Source organism: Protomyctophum bolini (assembly GCF_963924005.1).
Source record: "Protomyctophum bolini genome assembly, chromosome: 22".
Lineage (NCBI taxonomy): Eukaryota > Metazoa > Chordata > Actinopteri > Myctophiformes > Myctophidae > Protomyctophum > Protomyctophum bolini.
The window spans coordinates 35,143,644-35,165,546 of NC_137883.1; the positions used below are offsets into that span (position 1 = coordinate 35,143,644).

The 21,903-nt window shown below is 43.9% G+C and overlaps 1 protein-coding gene across 2 annotated transcripts in view; it reads right to left on the reverse strand.

Annotated features, from left to right (window-relative positions):
* aebp1a (AE binding protein 1a) overlaps window positions 1–21,903 on the reverse strand; it is a 29,279-nt gene that overhangs the window by 6,125 nt on the left and 1,251 nt on the right. The window contains exons 2-19 of one of the 2 annotated variants that reach the window (XM_080755751.1): window positions 20,504–20,761; window positions 19,510–19,575; window positions 18,592–18,639; window positions 17,633–17,674; window positions 17,474–17,533; window positions 16,691–16,750; window positions 16,120–16,197; window positions 13,009–13,118; window positions 12,485–12,624; window positions 10,456–10,540; window positions 8,720–8,864; window positions 8,290–8,369; window positions 7,712–7,835; window positions 7,058–7,254; window positions 5,844–6,017; window positions 5,494–5,619; window positions 4,359–4,611; window positions 3,780–3,919 (exon numbers count right to left, since the gene is read on the reverse strand). In XM_080755751.1, coding sequence (XP_080611877.1) covers window positions 3,780–3,919; window positions 4,359–4,611; window positions 5,494–5,619; window positions 5,844–6,017; window positions 7,058–7,254; window positions 7,712–7,835; window positions 8,290–8,369; window positions 8,720–8,864; window positions 10,456–10,540; window positions 12,485–12,624; window positions 13,009–13,118; window positions 16,120–16,197; window positions 16,691–16,750; window positions 17,474–17,533; window positions 17,633–17,674; window positions 18,592–18,639; window positions 19,510–19,575; window positions 20,504–20,761 — 2,186 coding nt within the window. Of the gene's footprint in view, window positions 1–3,779; window positions 3,920–4,358; window positions 4,612–5,493; window positions 5,620–5,843; window positions 6,018–7,057; window positions 7,255–7,711; window positions 7,836–8,289; window positions 8,370–8,719; window positions 8,865–10,455; window positions 10,541–12,484; window positions 12,625–13,008; window positions 13,119–16,119; window positions 16,198–16,690; window positions 16,751–17,473; window positions 17,534–17,632; window positions 17,675–18,590; window positions 18,640–19,509; window positions 19,576–20,503; window positions 20,762–21,903 lie in introns of both variants that reach the window. The other variant, XM_080755752.1, reaches the window with a different exon arrangement.

Consider the following 21,903-nt stretch of genomic DNA (forward strand, 5'->3'; position numbering starts at 1 on the left):
ATCTCTCTATATCTCTCTATGTCTATGGTGTTAACAGTGGTAGTCTGACTGTGAATCTCTCTATATCTCTATATGTCTATGGTGTTAACAGTGGTAGTCTGACTGTGAATCTCTCTATATCTCTATATGTCTATGGTGTTAACAGTGGTAGTCTGACTGTGAATCTCTCTATATCTCTATATGTCTATGGTGTTAACAGTGGTAGTCTGACTGTGAATCTCTCTATATCTCTATATGTCTATGGTGTTAACAGTGGTAGTCTGACTGTGAATCTCTCTATATCTCTATATGTCTATGGTGTTAACAGTGGTAGTCTGACTGTGAATCTCTCTATATCTCTCTATGTCTATGGTGTTAACAGTGGTAGTCTGACTGTGAATCTCTCTATATCTCTATATGTCTATGGTGTTAACAGTGGTAGTCTGACTGTGAATCTCTCTATATCTCTATATGTCTATGGTGTTAACAGTGGTAGTCTGACTGTGAATCTCTCTATATCTCTATATGTCTATGGTGTTAACAGTGGTAGTCTGACTGTGAATCTCTCTATATCTCTATATGTCTATGGCGTTAACAGTGGTAGTCTGACTGTGAATCTCTCTATATCTCTATATGTCTATGGTGTTAACAGTGGTAGTCTGACTGTGAATCTCTCTATATCTCTATATGTCTATGGTGTTAACAGTGGTAGTCTGACTGTGAATCTCTCTATATCTCTATATGTCTATGGTGTTAACAGTGGTAGTCTGACTGTGAATCTCTCTATATCTCTATATGTCTATGGTGTTAACAGTGGTAGTCTGACTGTGAATCTCTCTATATCTCTATATGTCTATGGTGTTAACAGTGGTAGTCTGACTGTGAATCTCTCTATATCTCTATATGTCTATGGTGTTAACAGTGGTAGTCTGACTGTGAATCTCTCTATATCTCTATATGTCTATGGTGTTAACAGTGGTAGTCTGACTGTGAATCTCTCTATATCTCTATATGTCTATGGTGTTAACAGTGGTAGTCTGACTGTGAATCTCTCTATATCTCTATATGTCTATGGTGTTAACAGTGGTAGTCTGACTGTGAATCTCTCTATATCTCTATATGTCTATGGTGTTAACAGTGGTAGTCTGACTGTGAATCTCTCTATATCTCTATATGTCTATGGTGTTAACAGTGGTAGTCTGACTGTGAATCTCTCTATATCTCTATATGTCTATGGTGTTAACAGTGGTAGTCTGACTGTGAATCTCTCTATATCTCTATATGTCTATGGTGTTAACAGTGGTAGTCTGACTGTGAATCTCTCTATATCTCTATATGTCTATGGTGTTAACAGTGGTAGTCTGACTGTGAATCTCTCTATATCTCTATATGTCTATGGTGTTAACAGTGGTAGTCTGACTGTGAATCTCTCTATATCTCTATATGTCTATGGTGTTAACAGTGGTAGTCTGACTGTGAATCTCTCTATATCTCTATATGTCTATGGTGTTAACAGTGGTAGTCTGACTGTGAATCTCTCTATATCTCTATATGTCTATGGTGTTAACAGTGGTAGTCTGACTGTGAATCTCTCTATATCTCTATATGTCTATGGTGTTAACAGTGGTAGTCTGACTGTGAATCTCTCTATATCTCTATATGTCTATGGTGTTAACAGTGGTAGTCTGACTGTGAATCTCTCTATATCTCTATATGTCTATGGTGTTAACAGTGGTAGTCTGACTGTGAATCTCTCTATATCTCTATATGTCTATGGTGTTAACAGTGGTAGTCTGACTGTGAATCTCTCTATATCTCTCTATGTCTATGGTGTTAACAGTGGTAGTCTGACTGTGAATCTCTCTATATCTCTATATGTCTATGGTGTTAACAGTGGTAGTCTGACTGTGAATCTCTCTATATCTCTATATGTCTATGGTGTTAACAGTGGTAGTCTGACTGTGAATCTCTCTATATCTCTATATGTCTATGGTGTTAACAGTGGTAGTCTGACTGTGAATCTCTCTATATCTCTATATGTCTATGGTGTTAACAGTGGTAGTCTGACTGTGAATCTCTCTATATCTCTATATGTCTATGGTGTTAACAGTGGTAGTCTGAATGTGAATCTCTCTATATCTCTATATGTCTATGGTGTTAACAGTGGTAGTCTGACTGTGAATCTCTCTATATCTCTATATGTCTATGGTGTTAACAGTGGTAGTCTGACTGTGAATCTCTCTATATCTCTATATGTCTATGGTGTTAACAGTGGTAGTCTGACTGTGAATCTCTCTATATCTCTATATGTCTATGGTGTTAACAGTGGTAGTCTGACTGTGAATCTCTCTATATCTCTATATGTCTATGGTGTTAACAGTGGTAGTCTGACTGTGAATCTCTCTATATCTCTATATGTCTATGGTGTTAACAGTGGTAGTCTGAATGTGAATCTCTCTATATCTCTATATGTCTGGTGTTAACAGTGGTAGTCTGACTGTGAATCTCTCTATATCTCTATATGTCTATGGTGTTAACAGTGGTAGTCTGACTGTGAATCTCTCTATATCTCTATATGTCTATGGTGTTAACAGTGGTAGTCTGACTGTGAATCTCTCTATATCTCTATATGTCTATGGTGTTAACAGTGGTAGTCTGACTGTGAATCTCTCTATATCTCTATATGTCTATGGTGTTAACAGTGGTAGTCTGACTGTGAATCTCTCTATATCTCTATATGTCTATGGTGTTAACAGTGGTAGTCTGACTGTGAATCTCTCTATATCTCTATATGTCTATGGTGTTAACAGTGGTAGTCTGACTGTGAATCTCTCTATATCTCTATATGTCTATGGTGTTAACAGTGGTAGTCTGACTGTGAATCTCTCTATATCTCTATATGTCTATGGTGTTAACAGTGGTAGTCTGACTGTGAATCTCTCTATATCTCTATATGTCTATGGTGTTAACAGTGGTAGTCTGACTGTGAATCTCTCTATATCTCTATATGTCTGGTGTTAACAGTGGTAGTCTGACTGTGAATCTCTCTATATCTCTATATGTCTATGGTGTTAACAGTGGTAGTCTGACTGTGAATCTCTCTATATCTCTATATGTCTGGTGTTAACAGTGGTAGTCTGACTGTGAATCTCTCTATATCTCTATATGTCTATGGTGTTAACAGTGGTAGTCTGACTGTGAATCTCTCTATATCTCTATATGTCTATGGTGTTAACAGTGGTAGTCTGACTGTGAATCTCTCTATATCTCTATATGTCTATGGTGTTAACAGTGGTAGTCTGACTGTGAATCTCTCTATATCTCTATATGTCTATGGTGTTAACAGTGGTAGTCTGACTGTGAATCTCTCTATATCTCTATATGTCTATGGTGTTAACAGTGGTAGTCTGACTGTGAATCTCTCTATATCTCTATATGTCTATGGTGTTAACAGTGGTAGTCTGACTGTGAATCTCTCTATATCTCTATATGTCTGGTGTTAACAGTGGTAGTCTGACTGTGAATCTCTCTATATCTCTATATGTCTATGGTGTTAACAGTGGTAGTCTGACTGTGAATCTCTCTATATCTCTATATGTCTATGGTGTTAACAGTGGTAGTCTGACTGTGAATCTCTCTATATCTCTATATGTCTATGGTGTTAACAGTGGTAGTCTGACTGTGAATCTCTCTATATCTCTATATGTCTATGGTGTTAACAGTGGTAGTCTGACTGTGAATCTCTCTATATCTCTATATGTCTATGGTGTTAACAGTGGTAGTCTGACTGTGAATCTTACCTGCTCTATGAAGGCTAGCAGAGACTCCCGGTTGTTCTCCCACTCCAGAGGCAGCTCACTCTCATGAGGGAACTTGTCACAACCCACGAAGATGGACAGCTCGAAGCAGTTGGTGTGCAGGTAGCTGAAGTCATTCATACCTGGAGTGGATCATGACCGACAAGCATAGAGGAGGGTTTTGGTTTAGGAATGCACTAATCGGTTCATCCTATCTGAGCAATATCAGCCATGTTTCAAAGCTGGTCATTCATTGTCAATGGCATTCAATGTTTGTGTTTGCACAAACACTCAAAGCTAGCTCCCCTCAAATATTTGTTGAGGTGGCCTGGGCTGGCTTAGCGGTCCAGGCACCTTGACTGGTAATTCAGTGTGACAGTGTGTCGTGGGTTCGAGTCCCGATCCCGACAAACTTTGCTGTGTGTCTACTGTCTACTCCCCCCCCCATCTCCCTCCCTGTTTCTGTGATTATCAATATAGGAAAAAAAGCCCCAAAAATATTTTTTTTAAATGTTGAGGAACCGGCATAACGAGGAGGGAGGGAGGAAAACAACCAAAGAAAAACCAAGCCCATGTACTCACTTCCCACCACAGGTTTCCACCCGGCTCTGTTGATGATGCCCTGCCCCCCGGTGAGGTCGTCGGTCTGGCAGGACGTGCGGTAGGTCTCGGTCATGGTCAGGTGGCTGTGGGCGTAGGACATGGCCAGCCAGCGGAACATGGTGTCGTCGGCCGTCTCCCTCAGCGCTCCCTCGCTCTGACGCTGGAGCCTCGCCCACGTCTCCTCGTTCAGGTGCTCCACGCCGTGGCGACCGCCGTGGCGCATGTCCGGCACCTTGGGGACAACAACGTTCACGGGACCATGTGTGAGGCAGTGGGTTTTCATTGGGACAACGTTCACGGGACCATGTGTGAGGCAGTGGGTTTTCATTGGGACAACGTTCACGGGACCATGTGTGAGGCAGTGGGTTTTCACCCAGTGTCAATTATCTAACGTAATCCTGGGCACTACACTTCCTCTGCCAACAGCGGACTAACCTAATGCCTCCTTCTATGCATGAGTGTCCAAGTTGCTCCTTTACACCTGACAGGGGGGAGTTTCCCTGGTTGGACGTAGCGCGTGGAAGGAACACGTTATTCCGACCAGTTCTTTTCCCCTCCATCAAGCGCCCCGGCTGGCCAGGGGGAGGTAGTTTAGAGACCAGGACCAGGCAGTGGCTTTCAACGCTTTTTCATGTCAAGGACCCCCAAATTGACACTCATTAGCCCGCAAACCCCCCCATTTGAAAAGACATGCCATAAGAGAAGATTTTTACGGCTCTAGCTCTTGTATTTGAAATGTGAAGGTTTATTGCTCTTTTTACAATGTATTGTTGTATTGTACAGCACTGTGAAACAGACTTACCAGTGGCGTGCAGACATTTAGAGGGGCAGGTGCTCAAGTGAAAAAAAAGGGGCACCTTGTGCAGCTCATGGAACCAGGCCGGTTGCCTTAATAGTGTGAGATTTATAGATTTTGGGGCATAAATAATACAGTAGAAGCTTTTTTTTTTAAATCAAGAATTGATCAATGTCACCATGGTCCACATACTGTAGTGTACACTGTACCAATTTTAATTTTAATTTTTTCAAAAGGGCACATTGCTGTCCAGAGGGCAAGGGCAGGTGGTGCTCTAGCACCCTCTAGTGTCTATCTGTGCACGCCACTGAGACTTACGGACTTGGGCGGTCTCAGCATATCAAAGGGGTACGCCACCAGCTTCTCTCCTCCCTGCAGGTTGGCCCCCAGAACAAACGGCGTGCGCTCCATCCAGGCGATGATGGCTTTGGTCTCAGCGGCCACCTGGTGTAGAACAAAGACACGTCACGAGCTGGAAACGATCATAGTGATTTATTCCATACATCAGTGCTATTGAACACCCTTTACGTCTGCGTATATATATATATATATACTGTATATATATATATATACCGGTATATATATATATATATATATATTTTACCCTGAAAAGTACGTTTCGGACATAGAAGGACATGGTTTCCACCTGCAGAAGAACATAAACTCACGGAGCCGTTGAGGAAGTTTTCCGGCAGGGGGATGTGGTGGTTGGGAACGACGCGAGGTACCCAGCCTCGGTCCTCGGCCCCCCACAGGACGCTGTTGAGGTCAGGGAAGTTCTCGAAGATGTCATAGCCTTCCTCCGTCCAGTGGCCGAGGGCCCAGTTGCCCATCTCCGAGCCCTGGGGGCCACAGTAAGCACATGTTATATCTCCGAGCCCTGGGGGCCACAGTAAGCACATGTTATAGGGCTCACACCTCAGAGCCCTGGGGGCCACAGTAAGCACATATTATAGGGCTCACACCTCAGAGCCCTGGGGGCCACAGTAAGCACATGTTATACCATACCATACCATACCATCTTTATTTATATAGCACATTTTAAAACAACAACGTTGTACCAAAGTGCTTTACAGTAAAACATTAAAAAAGTTCATTTAAAAACCACAAAAACAACCACGAACAACATGCACAGTGTCACATTAAACATCGAAACATCTCATACTGTGCTTGGAAAAGCCAAGGAATAAAGGTAAGTCTTGAGGCGTGACTTAAACACCTGGAGGGTGGGGGCTTGTCTTGTGTGCAGAGGCAGCTCATTCCAGAGCTTGGGAGCTGCCACTGCAAAGGCTCGGTAACCTCTGAGCTTCAGCCTGGTTTTAGGCACCACCAGGAGAAGCTGGTCAGAGGACCTGAGCGTCCGTGTCGGAGCATAGGGTTTCAGCAGCTCAGATAAATAACTGGGTGCCAAACCATTTAGACACTTAAAGACAAAGAGCAATACTTTAAAGTCAATCCTGTATCGCACAGGAAGCCAGTGGAGGGAGGCTATAGTACAGGGCTGATGTGGTCTCGCTTACGTGTGCCTGTAAGTAACCTAGCAGCTGCGTTCTGGACTAGCTGTAATCGAGAGATAGAAACCTGGTTTATTCCAATATACAGGGCATTACAGTAGTCAAGGAGGGATGTCATGAAAGCATGAATTACAGTTTCAAACACAGAGCGGGATAGACAAGACTTAACCTTAGATAGCCTCCTAAGCTGGAAGAAGCTCTTTCTTACTACCTCATTTATCTGTTTGTCCATCTTTAGGTCAGAGTCGATTTTGAAACCCAGATTGGTGGCAGTAGGCTTCAAGAAGGGCTCAAGGGGGCCTAAAACACCAGGAGGGGACACATGTGCTTGTGTGGGCCCAAACAGATAATAGTGACCGTCATCTTACCATCTCATAGGCCAGTTCATATGCGTCGGGGTTGAGCGAGGGCACCAGGTGTATTCTCACTCCCTCCACCAGGCGGCGCACTCTGGGGTTGTCGTCGTTGTACTCTTTACACAGGAACTGCATCAGCAGCAGAAGCAGCTCTCTGCCCAGCGCCTCGTTGCCATGGACACCCGCCGTGTAGCGAAACTCCGGCTCGCCTATAGCAACACGACATGAACATGTGACAGCGGTCAATTAGAAACTCTGGCTCGCCTACAGCAACACGACATGAACATGTGACAGCACTCAATTAGGGAGGGCAGCATCCATCCATCTTCAACCGCTTATCCTTAGTCGGGTTGCGGGGGCCACAGCTCCACCAGAGAGCTCCAGACATCCCTCTCCAGAGCAGCATTAATTAGTAACTTCTTCCTGGGGGGTCCCGAGACGTTCCAAGGCCAGTGAGTCGATTCCAACTGCGCCTTGGTCCTCCCAGTGGGACGTGCCTCGAGGACCTCCTTAGGGAGACGCCCGAGAGGCATCCTAACCAGATGCCCAGAACCACCTAAGCTGGCTCCTTTCCAGGTGAAGAAGCAGCGGCTCTACTCCGATGGCAGCAACTATTGACGTTTGCCCGGGACCGAAGACTACAACGGGTCCGTCTGTGCCTCGTACCTATCTCGTGCTCTCCAGGGTTATCCGTGATCTCCATGGCGTACATCTTCAGGCCCTGGGAGCTTTTACCCACGTTGTAGATTCTGGTGATGTTGGGACACTCCTCGTTGATCAGTTTCATCATCTGGATGCAGACAGACAGATTTTTTATTTATTTAACCAGTAAAAAACACATTGAGACTGAAGTCTCTTTTACACAGTGTGAACTGACACAGCTCTGCCAGTAACAAAACAATACACAACAAAAAACAGGACAGACATGATATAATGCTCATAAATACAGTACCCACTACCGAAGAAGCTCAAAGGGAGAACAGGAACGTTTAGTAACGCGACCAATAAGGACTAATAAATAAAAACTAAGCAACGGAAATTGCTAGTAGACTAAAAAGCTATAACTATATGACTGAATACGCACACACACACACACACACACACACACACACACACACACACACACACACACACACACACACACACACACACACACACACACACACACACACACACACACACACACACACACACACACACACACACACACACACACACACACACACACACACACACACACACACCTGTCTCATGTCCTTGTAGTTGTGATGCTTGAAGTCCAGGTCATCTGAAGGGTTAATCTCGTTCTCACTGCGGTAGCTGTCTACATGGGCAAAAGTTATTATGGTGATCATTAACATCTTGATCATGTGATTCAGGTATATTAATGACATACTGTAGTAAAATGTTGAAAATCAGTGGTATGCCCCTTTAACCTGCTCTTGAATTTTCATTTTCTTTAAAAGGCGATTTCAAAACAAGCCTTTCTTGTTCAAAACAAGAAATGTCTCCTCCAGTCTTCATGACAAAGACTGGAGACAAATTAGAAAATTGAAACAATGCCGTCACAGGTTGATGGTGAGATAATGGGCCCCCGGGCCTCTGGCACCGACATCCACATTGTTGTAATGCGTGGACCCCTGAATCCAGTGCTGGTTCTGTGGTTCTACTCACTGGGCAGCTGACAGGCCAAGACCTCGGCCCTGAGGCACAGACTGCCGTTCCAGCTCTGAGGCAGGATGCGGAGGTAGCGCGCCACCACGGGACGGTCGAACTCCACCATGACCGGAGTGTCGCGGTCCACGTTCCCGTAGAACATCTGCACGGCAGAGACCGTTAGAAGCAGTGGTTGTCAACCCTTTTCATGTCAGGGACTATAATAGCCCTGTCGTTAGCTCTGAGAAGAGAGCTGGTTTTGATTGATTGATTGAAATATTTATTAACAGTTTGTAGAATTACAGTAACATTTCAAGCACAAACTCAATACAGAGACTGTTAACTGTGAGTGGACGACCCAATTAAGCATTACACTTGTTTACAACAGGGTCCACATTGATTCAGATTTTTACAGAGGCCAGTTTAGAATTGCAGCCATCCGTAGGTGCCCTTTGAGAGCAGTTTTGAAGGAGTCAAGGGATTCACACAGTCTTAATGACTGTTGGTAGGGCGTTCCACATTTTGGTGGCATAGGAGCGAAAATAATTTAGTCCCTTGTTTGTGCCGAATCTGGGTTGTACATGGTTTGTTGCACTACCTCTGGTGTTGTGGGTGTGGACTTCGTTTACATTAAGGAAGTATTTAGACAGGTACATGGGTATCTTAGTGGTGTATCGAATCTTGTGGACCAGACCCATTGCAAGATGCTGTACTCTGTCGTCGACCCTAAGCCATCCCAGCCTGTCAAAGTGGGCAGGGGTGAGGTGGGTTCGGGGGGTGAGGCCAAGTAGGAGCCTGACCAGTTTGTTTTGGGAGGTCTGGAGCCTTGTTTTAAGGGCCTTTGAGGTGCTGTGGTACCAAGAGGTGGATGCATAGTCAAAGAAACCTTGTACGAGGGCTCCTGTTAAGGTCTTCAAGGTGTTTTTGTTGACCAGTGAGAAGATCCTGTAAAGGAATCTTGTTCTTTGATTGACTTTTTTGATTACGTTGGTGGCCATTTTATCACCGGAAAGATTGGCCTACTACAGGATGGAACCTAGGTAGGTAATTTCATCTTTTCGTGTGATAATGTTGTCACCCACTCTAACCAAGAAGGTTCCGTGTCAGGATATCCCATGCATAAGTCCAAATGGGTCGAGCCCTCCAGAAGCAGCGGCGAAAGCAGTACGGTATCAGTACAGTACAGTACAGTACAGTACAGTACAGTATCCAAAAAGTGATGGTATTTCTATACAGAGCTACAACCGCTTACAAAGCTTATGAAGCCACCATGTTTTCACAATGCAATCTTATCGCCTGATCACCTTATTAAGCCTGATTTAAGCAGTTGTTTCACCACACTTTTACTTTTGCAAATGTATTATCTGTAACTCTGTAGAAATACCGTTACTTTTTGGATATGCTATATGATATAAAGGGTTTTCGTCACTGCTTTTGGAGGGCTCAACCCATTTCGACTTATATGCAGGGATATAACATATCTCTGAGATAACAGCGGAGGGTGACCCCCAAATGAATACGCATTTGGCCGTGGATTGGGGGCCAGGGGCCAATTACATTACATATAATTCTGGGGGTTCCTTGACATGAAATAGTTTGAGAACCACTGACATAGAAACATAGGTTTTTCAGAAAACTGTTCAGGGTTTAGAAGACATTTGTAGAATCAGTTCTCAGGTCTAAATGGGTTAATGTGGAATTAATGGCACTTATTCATAATAAATATCAAATATATGTTTATGTTTTGCACTCACCCATTCAGCATAGCCATCATGAAGTGTAGTCCAATCATGGCTGCCGTTACTGAAGGCCACATAGTAGGACGACACGAAATCCTCGCTGGCAATTCAATTAGATCAGTTAGTCCAATTAGTTTTTGAATATCGTTTTTGTGACCAATTTTTTATTTTTTTTACATCAAGAGCAACTCAAATCCATTTTTCTCAGTCTTTTTTATTTACAGTGCAATAGTCTCATGTGGCCAGACTGTTGCCTCTCGCAATTTTCAAATGCTTCCCTCATCATACAGTCTGGAGAACAGAGGAAGTGATAATGTGGATGTGACGCATCCCCTCCAATATCTTTCCGGTCTGCAGCAGAGGTGGCTTCCGTTACTCTGCTCTTGGGAGCTGTAGTTCCAGACTCTATATAGCATTCAGGAGGTGTAGTTCCAGACTCTATATAGCATTCAGGAGGTGTAGTTCCAGACTCTATATAGCATTCAGGAGGTGTAGTTCCAGACTCTATATAGCATTCAGGAGGTGTAGTTCCAGACTCTATATAGCATTCAGGAGGTGTAGTTCCAGACTCTATGTAGCATTCAGGAGGTGTAGTTCCAGACTCTATATAGCATTCAGGAGGTGTAGTTCCAGACTCTATGTAGCATTCAGGAGGTGTAGTTCCAGACTCTATATAGCATTCAGGAGGTGTAGTTCCAGACTCTATATAGCATTCAGGAGGTGTAGTTCCAGACTCTATATAGCATTCAGGAGGTGTAGTTCCAGACTCTATGTAGCATTCAGGAGGTGTAGTTCCAGACTCTATATAGCATTCAGGAGGTGTAGTTCCAGACTCTATGTAGCATTCAGGAGGTGTAGTTCCAGACTCTATGTAGCATTCAGGAGCTGTAGTTCCAGACTCTATATAGCATTCAGGAGATGTAGTTCCAGACTCTATATAGCATTCAGGAGGTGTAGTTCCAGACTCTATGTAGCATTCAGGAGGTGTAGTTCCAGACTCTATATAGCATTCAGGAGGTGTAGTTCCAGACTCTATGTAGCATTCAGGAGGTGTAGTTCCAGACTCTATATAGCATTCAGGAGGTGTAGTTCCAGACTCTATATAGCATTCAGGAGGTGTAGTTCCAGACTCTATGTAGCATTCAGGAGGTGTAGTTCCAGACTCTATATAGCATTCAGGAGGTGTAGTTCCAGACTCTATGTAGCATTCAGGAGGTGTAGTTCCAGACTCTATGTAGCATTCAGGAGGTGTAGTTCCAGACTCTATATAGCATTCAGGAGGTGTAGTTCCAGACTCTATATAACATTCAGGAGGTGTAGTTCCAGACTCTATATAGCATTCAGGAGGTGTAGTTCCAGACTCTATATAACATTCAGGAGGTGTAGTTCCAGACTCTATGTAGCATTCAGGAGGTGTAGTTCCAGACTCTATATAGCATTCAGGAGGTGTAGTTCCAGACTCTATATAGCATTCAGGAGGTGTAGTTCCAGACTCTATGTAGCATTCAGGAGGTGTAGTTCCAGACTCTATATAGCATTCAGGAGGTGTAGTTCCAGACTCTATATAGCATTCAGGAGGTGTAGTTCCAGACTCTATATAACATTCAGGAGGTGTAGTTCCAGACTCTATATAACATTCAGGAGGTGTAGTTCCAGACTCTATATAACATTCAGGAGGTGTAGTTCCAGACTCTATGTAGCATTCAGGAGGTGTAGTTTCAGACTCTATGTAGCATTCAGGAGGTGTAGTTCCAGACTCTATGTAGCATTCGGAGACTAAAGGTGGTTGCACACTGGACACGTTTTTTCGGAAACCCGATGGAGAAACGCCACTAAAAATCAGAAAAACACGCTCTGTGTGTGGGGACCTTAAAAGTGCAAGGACAATAGCAGTCGGACATACATATTTATTGCCTGCATGTGTGCAGAACACATGCACGTCTACAATCACCCACCTACACGTCCTGTCACTTATTTCCCTTTCTCTTTGGTACACAGCAGCGCTACCCCTCCCTCCCTTCAACTTTGAAAAGGTGGAACTCACTGTGTCTCTGACATCCTTCCCTGGGTCACCACTCCAGTGAACTCCACCTCTCTGCGGGCGTCAACCTCGAACCAGTGGGTCTTCTCGTCTGGGTCAGAGCACCATGCTCCACCATACACGTCATCTTCATCGCTGGAGCTCTGCATAAGACCACACACACACACACACACACACACACACACATCATATTCATCACTAGAGCTCTGCATAGGACCACTCACACACACACACACACACACACACACACACACACACACACACACACACACACACACACACGTTGTTTCCCAAGCGACCTTGCCCTTATGTGAACGCATCCATCCGCCTGGGTGGCAGATGGCAGACTGCTGGGCGAGCGATGGCGCTTTGGCATGGGGGGTCAGATCAACAAATGGAATGAATTCTGTACTGGCCATAATATGGAGCATGTCTTGAGTGTACATTTTTATGAGGTCAGATCAACATGTGGAATGTCACATGTGGGCAGTGATACAACAAAATAAGAGCGTACTCGTACACTGTACCTGCATGTTGAGGCGTCCCCTCTGAGCAGAGAAGCCGTGGTGTGACTGGGAGGAGGCCATCAGCTGGTCATCTTCCACCCGATGGGACTCTAACCCCAGAGGAGGACACTCTGACAGGGAGACAAGAGACATGGTTAGATCCACCCGATGGGACTCTAACCCCAGAGGAGGACACTCTGACAGGGAGACAAGAGACATGGTTAGATCCACCCGATGGGACTCTAACCCCAGAGGAGGACACTCTGACAGGGAGACAAGAGACATGGTTAGATCCACCCGATGGGACTCTAACCCCAGAGGAGGACACTCTGACAGGGAGACAAGAGACATGGTTAGATCCACCCGATGGGACTCTAACCCCAGAGGAGGACACTCTGACAGGGAGACAAGAGACATGGTTAGAGAGAGTTAGCTAGATGTGTGGCAAATCTTCACAAAATAAATGTTTTTAATACCACTAGCTTTCTTCACAAAATGTGTTCAGGTGTCTACTAAAACATATTTATTTGTTCCAACCCAACTCCCTTGGGAAACAGCTTCTGAAAGTTGGGGTACCATTAACATCCTATATAAGGCACATTTTCCGAAATGTCATCACGCTTTAAGTAGCATGTGACATGTTAAACTAGGGGGTTTTCATGATTCTGAATCATTGCAAGCATTCGTTTTGCACGAAAAACACTGCTTGGGCAAAATGTGGCCATAGCCACTTGCCCAAATGTGCCCAAATGTGCTGACTAATGCTTGCAATGGATTCAGAATCGTCACATTCAGACACGTCACATTCTACTTAAAGTATAATGATAAAAAATAAAAAATAAAAACCCGTGGACAAAGAAACACTATTTGAAAAATGGTTCTATAATATGATTGTGGATGTCCCTAAATAAAGAATTTAAAGTATAATGGCAATCAATTGGCTGAGGCAGAGGCTGGAAATTGTACAGGTGAGGGGACTTTGGCTCATTAGGCCCACTGGCAGAGCCTGACCAGAGCCTTTTGTTCTCGATACCGGGAACTGCACTCCCTGTGGGGGTGTGGAACGTGTGTGTCGAATTTGAAGTCGGCGTGTATTACAACCGTACACACACACACACACACACACACACACACACACACACACACACACACACACACACACACACACACACACACACACACACACACACACACACACACACACACACACACACACACACACACACACACACACACACACCACACGCACACACCCCACACGCACGCAGACAGACAGAGACGTGACGCATTTATAGTAGGATTAACATGAAGTCAGCTTGACAAAACACTTGACAACGGCCAGGCTGTTCTAAATGCTGCCGTGCAGGGTTTCAACGGCCAGGCTGTTCTAAATGCTGCCGTGCAGGGTTTCACAACGTGAAAATGTTCCCCTCAGAATAGGGATGCTGGGGTTCAAGTGTAAAGTTATTTTCAATATGTCCGACTCCTAATGGAAACTGATAGTCTGTCAAGTTTTCCTTGTGACATATACTGTATCTTAAGGGGAAATATTTTCAAATTGGGTAACAATGTAATTCAGGGCAGGGTGCCGTGGATCAGATGGAAACGCTATTTAAAGGGCTGACCTGAGCCAAGAAACGTTGAGAAGCCCTGCTCTAGTGAGCATAATGTTTGTGTGTTTTAATGGATCTATCAAAAGCATTCTTTCCTTGAATGAACCCACAGAGCCTGCCACGGCTGTGCCAAACATCTATCTATAAATTCCAGCAGCCTGTAAAGTCTACACTACACGGTACATTTAAACCAGTTTGTTTGATACGAAACTGTGTCGATGTTTGGTTGCACCACAAGATACATTTTAGTTTACACTGCATGGCTGTAAAGTTCACACTAACCAACATATTGTAATGAACATATGTTTAGCTGTAAACCTATGTTTCAGTTTCGAGCAAAGGCTGTGGGTAGTACCCCCATATCAAACACCTCTGCAAAACCTCCTTCTTCCACCTCCGAAACATTGCCAGACTCCGCCCCACACTCACCCTCCCTGATGCAGAAAAACTCGTCCACGCCTTTGTCTCCTCAAGGCTCGACTACTGCAATGCACTTCTCACCGGGATCCCTAGCAAGAGCATCCAGAGGCTCCAGTACATTCAAAACAGTGCTGCTAGGATCCTGGTGAGAGTGCGAAAATACGACCACATCACACCCATACTCCACTCCCTTCACTGGCTTCCCGTCTCCTCCAGGATAGAATACAAGGTCTGCCTCCTCACCCACCAATGCATCCACAGCAACGCCCCCCCCCCCTACTTAAAGGAACTCCTTGAACCCCCAGCCTCCACCCGCTCCCTCCGCTCCGGTACATCTAACACTCTCAAACAACCAAGAACCAAACTCCGCACCATGGGGGACCGGGCCTTCTGCTCAGCTGCCCCTCGGCTGTGGAACGCCCTCCCCGACCACCTGAGAGCACCACAGTCCGTGGACGTTTTTAAAAAGGGACTAAAGACCTTCCTCTTTAGTAAGGCATTTGCCCAGTCGGACTCTTAAGCTGCCCTGTGTGCTGTTTTTAACTGTTTTATTCTTATTTTTATTTTAAATTTTTATCTGTAGCACTTTGAGATTTGTTTCAAATATAAAGTGCGTTATAAATAAAATGTATTATTATTATTATTAGTAGTACCAGAGTAATATAGTAAGAGAGTGGTGACACTAGCGTTGACTCCCATTGTAACTCCTCTACATTCTGGGTAGTACCAGCCTCTCTCTCTCTCTCTCTCTCTCACTCACTCACTCAGTCACTCTCTCACTCACTCACTCACTCACTCACTCACTCACTCACTCGTCGGAATAGACACACGTAGTCTAGAGATCTGATTAGCTTCATGTAAAACATAGTTTTCACACTCAACAATAAACAAATCGACATACAGTATACTTTTCAAATACCAATATAAGAGGCAAACATTGTGAAAAAGAGCTTGTAGTTAAGATATTTTAACACCTAAAACCAAACTAACAATTCCAAGTGCTTGCCAGAGTGGGGCGTCCCATGCAGTTCAAATACCATTCTTTTGAGGGGGGGTTTAGGAACCCTTGGGCCGACAGCCTGTTGACACACAGTCTTACTTTTTGGTTCAACGATGACTGACATCTGTCTCAGTCTCTCCTCCTCTTCCTCCTCCCACGTCTTCCTCAGTCGTTCAGCTGTGGAGGAGGATGATGGAAAAACAGCATGTGACACACATTCGCCTCACTAAACATTTCCACATGTGTACTGTACTTACTGTACAGGGTACAGTAAACCTATATACTTATACACTTAAATGTATGTCAAGTATCACCCAATGAAAACACATGTCCCTGCTTCTGCTGCATGGTGACTGACATCATCCTTCTAATGAACGACTTTTTGAGAAGACGCGTACATTCCTGCTTCTGGTGACGAATATTATTGCCCTTCTAATGAATGAGGAAACCTTCATTTCCCCATTTGTCATTTCATTGGGTTAATATCTTTCTGTAATGCAATGTTGCATCAAGGAGTCCATGTTGTAATAAGTCCATGCATGACATCCCTGCTGATGGACAGTCAGATACAGTAGCAGATACAGTAACAGTAGCAGCAGCAGGGTCCCACACAGAGGGATGTGAAAAATTCATTTCCCTGAGAAAACAGTAAAAACCAAGCATGTGAGACCTTTCTCTGCCTTGTCCTTGCGAGCCCTCTCTGCCTCCTCTTCCTGTTTCTTAGCTGCCACTGGAGGGGAGAAAAGACACATTTTCACGACACCGACACATATACGATGACGACGAATGGAAATATGGCTTAAAAGCAAAATGTAACCCATTTTGGACTAGGTAGATAAAAGAAAAAGTCTTCTAAATCCTTTCTAAAACAGTTTTCTGAAAAACCCATGTTTCTATGTCAGTGGTGCGGTGCTCAACCTTTTTCATGTCAAGGACCCCCAGGAATTATCTGAATTTAGCTGCGGACCCCCATCTCAAAATATGTTGTTCCAGGGACCCACCCCGGAAGCAAAGATTTGAGTTAAAAACGTTCGCTCCTCTGAAAGAATATATATATTCAAAGATTTGCGCCACAGTTTCACGATGTTTCAAAAATAGCAGATCTATACAAGCTCTGAGTTTGTAGATCTGCTAATTTTCAATAGCTAAAGTATAACATAAAAACACCAAAAGGGATTCCCGTCCAGAATGGGTTCATCGGTACAAGGTTTGGGTTGTGTGTTACCTTGCTATGATGTAATACAGTTTGGGTTGTGTGTTACCTTGCTATGATGTAATACAGTTTGGGTTGTGTGTTACCTTGCTATGATGTAATACAGTTGGGTTCTCCGTCATGTACGTGACGCCATAGCGTCAGATAACCACATAACCCAAAACTCTTAGGGTCATTTTGGACTTGAATGGTTCATTGACAAGACCAAGACCAAAGACAGTGGAGAAACTGTATACTTACAGTCAGCATAATCATATTCTTCATACCATGGATTTAAGATCGACCCAGTCGTGGTTTCCTCTGAAATATAAATCAGCAAGTTATATTAATAAATAATAATAAATACAAATAAACTATTTGTCATGGGTATACTGTATATATAATATTATCAATAGTTACCTTGTATGTACATGATTTCGGTTGTTGTGGTGTGCTTGTTGTCTGTTTAAATTAAACAAACACATAATCAATGAGACCATAACTGACTCTTTTCATGAATTAATGCCCTATGGATCATACTTTACACCAAAGTGTCAAATGAACTAACTTCGCACGCTACGTATCATTTTTGGACATATGAGGTTTCCGCCCGACAGAGACGATAGTACAGCAATTCCTTTTTGCAGCATTGCTATTATCATATTAGTAAACGAGAGTAAAATAAAAACTCTTGGTATTCAACCTCCCAAAATGTTTACGTCTCCCCTTTCTGCGCTCCCTTCACTGGCCTTGGGTAGCTCTGGTCCATAGCCTTCTACTGCTTCGATTCTGCCCTGCAGTGAGACTATGTGACTATCAGTATTAAATCTCAAATCGAAATCAGACCAGCCTCTCACGAACCGGAGGAAAAATATTCTCTATGAGGCAGTTCTCTGGGCAATATCGGTAGAGGGCGCAGCGGAGTAACTAAAAGTATTTTTTTTCCCGGTGGAAACTAAATCCCTTTTTGGACAAAAAGTACCGTTTATACGTGTGGTGGGGGGGCTCAGAGTGCGTCCACTAAGGAAAGTAGGCTTTCTATTGACACAACCCGTCTTTTTATTGGTGAGTAGGTCAAACGTTCGTGAGATTTCCACAAAAGAGGAGAGGCTGGTCTGATTTCTACTGATAGTCACATAGCCTTACTGCAGGGCAGAATCGAAGCAGTAGAAGGCTATGGACCAGAGCTAGGCCTTGGGGTGCTTCCTGCAACCAATTCAAAACACTGGTGATGATGACCTATAACAAGGCAATCAAGGGCATGGCCATATCTTCAGGTCCAACCCCACCACCCCATCCTGCTCACTTACTATAGATGCAAGAGTTTTCACTTAAAAAAAACACAGATGAACTAAATAAAAATGTGTCGTGAAACATACGTCTGATGAGATCGGGTTCGGTCACTTCAGTGAATGTTTCTGGTGGACCTGCAAAAAAAGATAAAAGAAAAGAAAAATCACACTCGCGTGAAGTGAGAGGTGCCTGGTAATGCTTGTTTAAAGTGCTGAAAACAAACATTAAAAGTCCATAGACTTGGCTGCCATATGACGTAATTTCAAAAGCCAGACGTTGGAGGGGCTAGCGCCCTTCAAAAATACATAATTATTAGTTTAACCGTGCACTTTCAACCTGGTGTTTAAATTTTGGTACCAATTGATCCCTTTTCTGATGCTAAACATTATGACCATTTTCATGGTGGAGGCGAAACCTGACATGATGCAGTATATTCAACAAATCCATGCCAACGCTGCCTCTCAATTTAGTCTACGTGTTTCTGTTTTGCCCGGTGGCAAAAACGTCCCCCATGAAAACGAGAGACGAGGAGGAAGTCTTTTTGAACACACGCGTCGCATACAGTACGTACATCTCTTTGAGTTTGAACATTTTGGGCCCCATTTTGCGTGTCTTAAAGTACCAGGTCTTATGACTTAAGTTAAGACCTGGTCAATGCTATTTTGAGAGGCCAAACAGCATCGGCCACACCTCCAGGTCTTAAGCTTAAGTCATAACTTAGCAAAACCTACACGCAAAATAGGTCTCTTGATTGATTGTACCCTGGAAAATAGACCTTTTTGACCGCAAATGTATAATCATCTCTTCGGGGGCAGCCTAAACTGATCATTCCCATTCCAAGTGTCATCAAGTGTCATTCAAGTGCCAAGTGTAATCTAATACAACACCGGACAGGGGAAGCTGCTTTTTCATTTTATTTTAGATTAGACTATATGGGACATGAATAAATAACAGAAATGTATTTCATCATCAGAGGTGTAATTTGCTGTAATTTGTTGTCTTACCGTGGTAGTCTGGCTCAACAGGCTCCTCCCTATCGGAGGCTTTTGGAGTCCCAACAGGCTGGAGCACTGTGAAGATAAAACAACAAGATGAGATAATCATCATTCCTACATCACATCTGGACTGCACGGCAAAGACCTGAACACTGAATTCACACCGGCAGCAGAGATGCAAGAACTACTGGACCCAGCTAAAAGAGAAAAGTTCAACATAAGAGCGTCGCAGTCCCGGCCCCTTTCATGACGACGACGACTCGGCGAGCGGCCCGGAAGAGAATTCATAATTCCCATAGTTTAAAAAAAGTATTTATTTAAAGACCTGTAAGCCTCGGTCAGACAAAGCCAACTCGGATGGTGACAAATCATGACAATAAACACAACCTTTTGGGCCGAACAAATAATTAGAAAGACATTTTTAGTTCTTATCCTCATACATCCGCTCGTCGGGGGCGGGACTGCGACGCTCCATTGCTCCTCCCTCCCTGCCTGCTGCCGGGCACCATTGACATTTGACTGGACCATAATTCGCTTATTTCCGTAAAAAATCGTGTGCCGCTGCCGATGTGAATTCAGTGGAAATGGTTCTGTATAATTAAAGGAGTCGCAGCATTTGGCGTCAAGACATTCTAACTTCTAATTAAAACGGGATCACTAGATCTCAGTTTGAAGCAAGAAAGGTAGTGTTTTGTTGTTATAGTACAGAAATAGACCTCGTTAAGCATTATGTTAAACTTTAGCTATTTTTGAAAAATATATATTTTTACAGAGGCAACATTTTAAACTCAAATCTTTGCTTCTGGGGGGTCCTTGGAACAACATATTTTCAGATGGGGGTCGGCGGCCAATTACATATATAATTTTGGGGGTCCTTGACATGAAAATGTTTGAGAACTACTGACATAAGGTTTTTCAGAAAACTGTCAGGATTTAGAAGACATTTGTATAATGGTTCCCAGGTCTAAATGGGTCAACAGACAGTGTATGTAAAGTAGCCTACATGTGTCCCAGCCCAGTTCAATGAGGATTCTCTCCTCTTCCTCGTCCATGGTGGGACTCCTGGTGGTGGTGGTGGTCTGCAGAGCGGGGGTCTTCGTAACCTTCGCTTTCTTGGTGGGCTTCGGCGCTTTGGGCTTCTTGGTGGGCTTGGGCGCTTTGGGCTGCCTGGTGGGCTTCGGGGCCTTGGGCTTTTTGGTGGCTTTCGGGGCCTTCGGCTTCTTCGACTTGGCCTCCTTCTCTGCGGCTTTCTTTACCCTGGCTGAGGAGGAACGACACGACAGGCATGGATTAAACTAAAGAATGAGAAATGATGTTTACTGAAGCCAAGAGGAACCTTAGTAATATGATAAGAGAGGCAGGGGGACGGGGGAGAGAGAGAGCAACAAACAGACTGCACATACACGCATGCACGCACACACGCACGCACACTTTCTTCATTGATGTAGGTTAAGCCTCTATACTGTGGTGAAAAACGGGGGGAAAAGGAGGGGACCAAGTACCAACAACAAAGTATATATATTATGTTTAAGTGGTTAAGCCCAGGATGGATCCCACTTGTTTTAGAAAATAAAATAGTAAGAATCTAAAGTATAGGGCAGATCGCACATACATAAAGATGACTACAGTGATACTTATGACATGATTATTGTGTCACCTAAACCAGCAGTGTACAGTGTACTGTATACAAGGATGATGTGGGGAACAAGCAGCCAGAGGGTGGTTTCGCTTCGTGCCCTCAGTGGAAAGTTAGCTCAGAACATTGTTGTGTTTGGGGTCCTCTCGTAACTCTGCTAATTTGTGGAAAATCATAGTGGAAACATTCCTTGTGGTCATATTTTGTATTTCTACCCCAAAACCTTGCACAGACATGCCATGCATTATATACTCATTTACTGGGATATTCAAGTATCAACAAATCATCCAGCAAAGCAAAAAAAAGGTTTTGAAAACTAATGCCTTTTTAAAATTCCGACGTTCCGACACGGTATATGAGTGGTGTCGAGAATCCAGGTCATGGAATCTGTGTGGTCTGCACTGCCAGGAGCATGTCAGACCCCCACGTACAGCTGACTGTAAACTGTATACCCATGCAACTCAACTCAGCTCAACCCAACTCAACTCTGCTCAGAATCAGATGTCATAAAAACACAACACACACTGCAGTGCAAACAAACGGCTGCTTATTGCTTTATTGCTCCTGTAAAACTTGTATGGGTAGCCTATAAGTGTACGGTATACCGGGAGCCATCTGTCATCTCCGTGTTCTGTTATTTAAATGGTGGCAGAGACAAATGGTCGTTTGAAGAGGAGCGTTTAATTTGACTACCTTCAGAGGGTAAAATGTGGAGGCATGTTTGGGGAGGAGGAGCACCTTCGACAGGGTGAGTGGGTCTGCTGCTC